Here is an 8294-nt window from a genome sequence, read left to right on the forward strand (position 1 = left end):
GGGCGGGGTGTGTGCAAGGAGAATCAAGAGGGGAAGGTCTTGCTTTCACGGTGAGTTAAGACATTGGAGAAAGACTCCTCGACCCGTTGGAGGGATGGGGGGTATGCGACATTATAAGCAGGAAGCCTCGGTAGTGAGGTGCCTCAATATGTTGTCTCGAAAGAGGTCTCGGGTCATCAGTGGACAGAGCCAGGTCTGCTTGTGGGATTGAGGACAGTCCCTTCACCCCTCTGGTGCTCGGTTTTCTCTGTAAATGATGCGCAATGCAACCTATCTCCCAGGATGAGTGTGAGAACTCAGGAGACAGTGAAAAGGGCTAGGGCTAGCCCAGTGCTTGGAGCAAAGAATTTGCTCGGTAGCTGGTGTTCCCTCGCCATCTCCCACTGTGTGACTGTCACAGAGCTGGGCACAGAATCTTGCTCTCCAGTCACCTCCTATCAGATACGATTTCAGTTTTCAGAGGTCATTCCTTCATTCATTCATTCATTTGTTGTTCAGTCATCCAACCAGCATTTAAACAGCATTTCTGAGCACCTATATGTGCCAGCTGCTGGGATGCAGAGTTGAATTAGATCACTGTTCTTTGGCCTTTGAAAATTTTATTGACTCATTCATTCAGCAACATCCATGGAGCCCTTCTGTGTGTTTTGGCTGGGTGGGGGGAGTGTTGGGGGTAAAGTGAGCTTTGCCAGTGGGGGCGGGGTTGGGGAGGGAGGCAGGCAGCCCTACAGCTCATGCCTCTGCATCTGGGAAGAGCAGGAACCCGGAGAAGATGCTATTGGCGCCTTCCATGCCCACCATGTTGTTCTTGTCCGTGGCCTGCAGGAACACGTTCTCTCCCTGCTTCAGCTTGAGGACCATGCTGCCCGTGGTGACCTGGAAGGTGTTCTGGACGTAGTCGCAGAAGGTAACCACCTTCTGCATTTGCTCCCGGCCCCGCATGAGGTTTACGCAGAGGTTTCCTCGTGAGCTGGCGTGGTAGGTGAAGTAGTAAATGCCAGGCACCCTGCAGGTGAACTTGCCGCTTCGAGGTTCGTAGTTGTTGTTCACGTTGGTGATCACCTGGTCGAAGCGGATAGCCTGGTCCCGCCGTAGGACACTGTTGGTGGTCTTCTTGGCAGAGAAGGCAATTTTCTGTGTGGCCTTGTAGTCTCCTGATTCACCCTTGGGGCCGCGGGCTCCGGGGGGCCCTGGCGAACCTTTGGGGCCAACAGGGCCCTTGGGACCTACTTTTCCTGGTTTGCCAGGAATCCCTGGGTCTCCCTTCTCCCCAAACTCGCCATGGTCTCCAGTCAGCCCTGGAAGCCCTGGAAAAGGAGAGACAAGAGAGACGATGGGCCAGAGATCACTGAGAACCATCGGAAGGAGCCCTGGGCTGGGAGGCAGGGTGCCTGGCCGTGTGACCTCTGACATGTCCCTGCTTCTTACTGGGCCTCAGCTTCCCCGGTATGGAAAGGAGGGGTGTTTCTCCCTCCAGCCCAGCTTTCTGAGTCTGCAATGTGCCTGACAGCAGTGGGAACCGACGCGCGAGCTGTGGAGATGGTGTCTCCTTAGAGAAGGTGCTGGGCCCGCCCTCCTCACCAGCTCATCCAGGCTCCCTTGTTCAGGCTTAATGTCTGGAGCAGGGATACTGAGTTCTTGGCACACGTGGGATCCCTCCCTACTCGCTCCCTCAGGGCAGACATCTTTAATCAATCCCAGCATTCTTCCCTGTGCAGCAGGCTGGAGGTGGGCCTTGGAAGGTTCTCCCGGCCACTTCAAGCAGCCACTGCCCCTCTGTTGGGCACGAGGTGAGATAAAACCTCTTTTCCAGTAAAGTGGTGGAGCACAGTGGCGTAGGGCACAGGCCCAGGGGACAGACGGATGTCCTTCTCCTGCCACATCTACCATTACCAGTTGTGTCACCTTGACGGAGGCACATTCTCTGGGACTCAGTGTCCTCCTGTGTACAATGGGAATGATGACACCTTGTGAGATGTGAGGGTTACATGTGGTTATGTGCAGGTGGTGGTTGGTTTTGGTCAAATGAGTGAATGAACTGCATTTTCTGGGGGTGGGGATGGGGATTCTTGCGGGAAGTCTCCTTTGAACCCTGTGACAACCCCACAAAGGATCTGTCTGTATTGTATGGGTGAAGAAACCGTTCAGAGTGGGGATGCCACTTTCCTGGGAAACGACCTAGGGCTGCGTGACTACGGTGGTTTTCTCTCCCTCTCCCTGGCGTTAGAGACAAGAGAGCCATGCATGGCCTGGTCTCAGCCTCAGTATCGAATGGGCTCCCTTGTGCAAGTCAGTAGCCTTTCTGGGCATCAACTTTTCTGGCTGTAAAGTGGGCATCAGAATCCCCTCCTTGCAGAGTCATTGCCCGGGGTGGGGTGGGGTGGGCCTGGGCAAGCTGATGGACTTGTGAGTGATTTTGCCGTCTCTCAGGTAGGCAGCTGTCACCGGGAGGCAGGAGATGGGGCCTTGCTCAGTGACGCAAGCGTAACCCCAAAGCCTTCAGTACCTTTCTCTCCTTTTATCCCTGGGGTTCCAGGGCTGCCGTCAGAGCCCGGTGCTCCAGGAATGCCTGGGATGCCAGGGATGGCCGGGTGTCCAGTGCAGCCACTTTGGGCCCAGGAGACCTCAAGCAGAGCGAGCAGCAGCAGCAGGGATGCTGGAACGCCATTCCGCAGGGACTTCATCGCTGCCCCGGCTCAGCCTCCTGTGGGGGGACGAGAAGGTGGAGGAGGTTACGGCCGTGGGGGCTCCCCACGCTTCTTCATTCATCCAGTCACCCGTTCACGTGTTCACTGAGTGTGTCCCAACCACCAGACCAGCCCGCACCGGGCGCTGGGGTAAGACGGACACGGCCCCTGCCTTCACGGAGCTGCCGTCTGGGGGAAGGCAGACAGTGAAGAGGTCAACGCGCAAGCCAGTGGAAATGGGGACTGTGCAGAGTGCTCTGTGAGAGATGCAGGGGTGCTGGGGGGAGAGTAACCCGGCTTGAGGGGCAGGTGGCCCGTTTTCTGAGAGAAGAAGTCCTCCCATTAGGAAAGTTTTCTAGATGGGGGCAGTATCTCTGGCCAAGACCCAGAGGTTCAGAAAGAGCTGGGGCAAGAATGTTCTGGGAAGAAAGGAAGTGGGTGCAAGGCTAGAGGGAAGACAGAGAGCCTGCAGCTGGGGGGCCCGTATGGCTGGAGGGAGTGCGGAGTCAGAGGGTTGGGAGGTCAAGGTCGTGATATGTGGGCTTTGGGCCACTTGACATCCTCAGAGCAGCCCTGCCCAGAAGAAGCTGTTATTTTTATACCGAAGAGGACCCTGAGGTTCAAGGAGGCCAAGACACTGGCTCAGGGTCCCACAGGAAGGGCTGTAGCCAGGACTCCAATCCAAGCCTGTCCGGCTCTGAAGTCAGTGTCCCTGCCAGCACCCCAGGCCATCCCTGCTGACGGGATGTTCGCAGGTCCCTCCGCAGGCCCTGGCAAGAAGGACGCGCTGGCCCCTTCTGAATACCGGAGAACAGGAAGAGCTGAGCTGGTCAGCACAGCCAGTGCTTAGTGTTGATTCTCAAGACGGAAGGGCCCTTAAGATTCATTCAGTCCAAAGATTTTTGAAAAATTGAGGTGACATTCACATAATATAAATTTAACCTAAAACGGTTATCTTTGCCTAAGTACCAGCTCCTGAAGGTTTTATAAAATGACGGATTTGACAATTTCAGTAATCCATGCACTGGGCACTTAGCCAGGCTCTGGGCCAAATACTTTATGTGCCACTATCTCATTTAATGTGGTCCTTACCACAGCCTCCCTCCCCTGCCCCCCTCAATAAAGCACTCGGCTCTCTCCTTCTACAGATGGGGAAACTGGGTCCTGAAGAGGGCAGGAACCTCCATCAAGGTCGCACAGCTGCCTCGTGGCTGGGATTCCAACCCAGTTGACCTTAAAACTCACAGGGTGTTCTGTTAGGAGGCTGTGAAGCCTGGTGGTTTGAAGTGTGGGCTCTGGAGCCAGACGGCCCGACTGGGCACAGGGTGGCACTCGGTGAAGGAGACTTTTATCGTTACTGCTCCTGCTGCCGTTGCTGCCCAGCGAGCGGGATGTGTCAGGGGCAGCGGTGAGAGGTCTCTGGTGTCAGAAGGACAGCCGTGCTGCCAGGGTCCAAGTCAGACCGCTGCCCCTCCCAGGCGAGGGCCTCTGGCAAATCGCTTCTCCTCTCTGGCAAGTTTCCCCTTCCATGGAATGGGAAGAATGCTAATGCCTGCCACACAGGGTTGGTGGGAGGATAGATGCGCCCAGGATGCTGGAAATGCTAAAGGAATATTCGCTATTTTTGTATTATCCCTGTCATCCAAGAATCCCCAAGCGCTGGGATACGATGGAGGATGGTTGGAAAAGTAAAGCAGGAGCCAGCCTCTTTGGGAGATAGGGCCCACGGAGAGGACTCCGGTGGATACAGCCCCGCGGTGGAGAGCAGCAAACAGGGGGTCGGGGGGCTGGGGACCGCGGGTCCACACCCACAGCGAGACTCAGGCTTTCTGGGGAAGCAGAAGGTGGCAGGGGGAGGGGCAGGATCCACCTCAGGGGCCACTGAGACTCAGATTCGGGCACCTGGCCCGAGCCCTGCCCTCGCCATCCATCACCACCGCCTGCCTTGCCCCTCACATCACTCCCATGTCACCAACCCCTCCCATCTCCTTCCAGCCCCGACAGTTCCTTTTCCCCAACTTAGAGTCAGACCGATGTTGCATCAAACTGCCACCTCGCCGTGTGACCTCAGACAAGTGCCTTAACCTCTCTGGGCCTCTTTGGCAAAGTTAACTGCTCCTTGACAGGGCTTCCAGAGGGTGGAAAGAGATGGAGTCTAAGAGGAATGAGGTCACTGGTGTGGTGTCTGATCCCACGCCCTCCTTCACAAACATGCAATTAGTTTAGTACCAACTAATCACTGGTTGCAACTCCACCTACGAGGCAAATTAGTTCCTTGAAAGAGTCAAGCTGAGCTTTCTCAGCAGACAGAGAGGAAATGAGAGAAGGCAGGTGTTGGGAAAACGCTGGGCTGGGTGAAGAGGGACCTGGGCTCTAATTCCACCTCTGCCTCTGACATATCTTGAACCAGGTAGTTCACTAAGCACTGGGTGAGCTTGATCTCCTTCAGGGCTCTGAGGGCCCCTAGAAGGTTCCATTATTCTCAGAGAGGGTCCAGGCTGAGAGAGGTTACATGACTTGCCCCAGGTCACCAGCATCTAAGAGACAGAAGCAGGACTCAGCTTGACTCTTGGTGACTCCAAAGCCCTGATGTTGGCTGCCGCCACCACCTGGGGCCCGGGTAGCAGCAAACTCCCAAGTGTCCCCGCAGGAAGTTTACTTCCCCAGGTCTGGGACTGGGCCTGGAGGTCACGCTCTTGATCGCCCCAGGTGACTCCGAGGGATACAAAGACTACACTTCGGGAATCATCACCCTCCGCCATATTGTCCTGCTGGCCAGTCCCCCCAGGTACTGAGCCCCATCCTCACCTGGGAGCCTGGTGTCCTGTGTGGCCACTCGGCTGGGCAGCAGTGGGACCGGGTGCCAGGAGCCTGCTGCTCTCAGTCCAAAGCGGAAGTTCCATTCCCCAGAGACAGGAAGGGCCTCCCCGTGAGGGACCCCTCCCATGGGCCCAGCAGGATGGCCCCCTCCACTCTCAGCCCATCCGGCGCTTTCAGGCCCCAGTTCTGCAATCTGGAGGGGTTAACTGTAAGTGGGGTGGGTAGGTGGCCAGGTTGGTTTCGCCAGCTCAGCAGCTGTAGGGGGAACAGGCTGTCCTGGGAGGATGTCCACACTGCTGGCTTGCGTGCCAAGGCCCTGACCTTGTGATCCCCTGCAGCAGCCATAGCAGTTCCTCATCGAAACGAGAACATGGCTGGCCTGGCGCCCGAGCACTGGGTTTGGAGTCAGAAACCTGGATTCATGTCCTGGCGCTGCCACTCATCGGAGAGTTTGATTCCTGAGTCGCAAACAGGAGTCTAAATGTTCTCAGTCAAGAGAACCCAAGGAAGCCCCAATTTCCTCTGCTCTATGACGGGACACTGCCGGCTCTGTAGACGGCATGGGGTGCCGGGGAGTTCATCTGGGATCCTGGAGGGTAAACTATGGAGTGCATTGCACATGTCCATTGTTACTATCACGCCATGTCTCAGGCTTCCCTTTTCTGGGTTCATCTCTTCTGCCTTCTTCCCATTTTGCACTTCTGTTCTTGCCCTGTTCTCAGAAAATTATCTAATAATGAATTTTAAATGTGGTCATTATTTATTTATAGCCTTTCCTCTGCTTCCAGCAGGGCTCGAAGCTGGCGACGATAATGGGCATAGGCAGGGGCTTATCGCTTGTGGATCCTGGAATCACACCAAGTCAGGGCTGGAGACGGGCTCGGGGGTCACCCAGCTCCTTCCCCTCCCCTTAGGTATGGGAAACTGAGGCCCAGAGGGGAGAGAGAGTAAATAGTTATAAGGACTCTCTCCATGCTAGGTGCTGGAGACACCCAGCCACAAGCAAAGCAGTCACGGTTCCCGTCCCCGTGGGGAATTCCTTCTACCAGGGGAGACGGGTGCCCAACACCGAATGACACGTGGTTTCATGGCTTTTGTGACACGAGCCAGAAAAGAGCGGGGACGGCCGGAGCCCACACCGTACGCTCAGCAGGTGCAGGACTCAGGGCAAGTATATCACAACATCAGCCTGTTTGCTGAGGCTGCACGTAGGGCACTGTGATGCCCCTCCCAGGGACAGTTGTCCAGCCGGTACCAGGAGCCACCACAGGGCAGGAGGGCCCTATTTGACATCTGTTCTTGGAGACAGAATACCTTGGGGCTTGTGGATGCTGCTTGATGGAAATGAAGGGCTGCCTGCAGTGGGTGTTAGAGAAAGAAGAGACTTGTTTCATAAGACCAAAGGGTCTCTGGGCTCAGCCAACTATAGACACGGAGGCCCTCGGGCTGGATGAGGAGGGAAAGGCAGTGTATTCTGAGCAGGGGGACGGGCGGAGCTCTGTACCCTCCGGTCGTAGATTCGTAGGTTGCGGGTCCGGGGTCCTTCGGTGGGTTTCCAAGGGCCACCTAGGCCTGGCTTCTAATTCTTTGATGGCTGATGGCAATGGGAATTGGTGAGCTCGAACTTGGGGTAGACGGTTTGAGACTAAGGACAGAAACAATCAGGGAGGGGAGTACGGGCATGGGCTTTTGGAATCAGCTTCTCCCAAGTTGAAATCCCAGCTTTGCCTTTTTCCAGCTATGTGGCCTCAGGTGCGTTTATTGGCCTCTGTTTCCCCATATGTGGATGGGGAGCATGGGTTGTGGGGGGCCAGTGAGGTCACCTGGCATGTGCAGGGCCCAGCTTTCAGTAGGCCCCTGTGCAAACCTGGAGACGGTGCTCTATATAGGAAGAGAAGGGCGCGTGCCTGGAGCCCAGGTGCACGGGGAGCGATGCCTGGATCAGACACCAGGCGCGGAGGGGTCTCTGGACCTTGGCCCCTGAGTAGGAGCCAGCTGGCCTCTGTGTCTGTAAAATCATTGCCTCGCATCTCAGATATAGAGGGGATGGTTCCTACCCAGGCGGGAGAAGAGACGTGTACGCCCTCCACACCTTGGGGTCCGAAAGCAGCTTGGCATGTCTTATTCTTGTTCCGGTCCTGCCCTCCCTTGCCTGCTCTCCACCCCCGCTTCCTGAGAAACCCTCGCCTGGTTTCCCTCAGCCCAGCAGACAAGCCTGCATTTTTAAAGGCCTGTCTCCCCCGGCAAAGAGAGAACAACAAGGAAACAATTATGGAAAATAAAAACGGCACAAAAATTGTCACTTCCAAAGTACAGGTTCCTGATCTGACACCGAGGCCTACATAAACGGTGTATTGATTTTTTAAACAAAAGAGAAATGAGAAGAAAGGTGTGTCACTCAGGGAGCTGCAGGCGGACTAAGTGGTTGATGGAGAAGAGTCACAAAGAGAGTGGCCCAGTGACCCGGCCAGAGGCCCAGAGGCCCCCTGGGAACCAGGCTGGGCTCCTAGGCCCTTGCTTCTGTTCCCACTCTGCGTGTGTGTGTGTGTGTGTGTGTGTGTGTGTGTGTGTGTGTGTCTAGCCCTTCTTCCTTCCCATCTGGTGTATTTCCCATGCCCCTACTATGTGCCAGGCGTGTATCCAAGTGGCCCTGCCCTTAGGGACACTCACTGTCCAGTGTCAGAGAGTAAGGGCATGAAAGTCAGCTAGAGGACCATGTACTGTATTTTTTTAAATGCTTATTGGGGCACCTGGGTGGCTCAGTCGGTTAAGCCTCCGACTTCTGCT

General features: G+C 55.8%; 1 protein-coding gene across 1 annotated transcript; it reads right to left on the reverse strand.

The window, feature by feature from the left end:
• Window positions 1–579: 579 nt before the first annotated feature.
• C1QB (complement C1q B chain) lies at window positions 580–5602 on the reverse strand. Its single transcript, XM_029948566.1, has 3 exons — window positions 5496–5602; window positions 2507–2704; window positions 580–1307 (listed from the first exon to the last, which is right to left on the reverse strand). The coding sequence occupies exons 2-3, from the start codon at window positions 2682–2684 to the stop codon at window positions 733–735; spliced, it is 753 nt and encodes a 250-aa protein (XP_029804426.1). The 5' UTR covers window positions 2685–2704; window positions 5496–5602; the 3' UTR covers window positions 580–732.
• Window positions 5603–8294: the final 2692 nt, after the last annotated feature.

Source organism: Suricata suricatta, chromosome 8, assembly GCF_006229205.1.
Source record: "Suricata suricatta isolate VVHF042 chromosome 8, meerkat_22Aug2017_6uvM2_HiC, whole genome shotgun sequence".
Taxonomy (NCBI): domain Eukaryota; kingdom Metazoa; phylum Chordata; class Mammalia; order Carnivora; family Herpestidae; genus Suricata; species Suricata suricatta.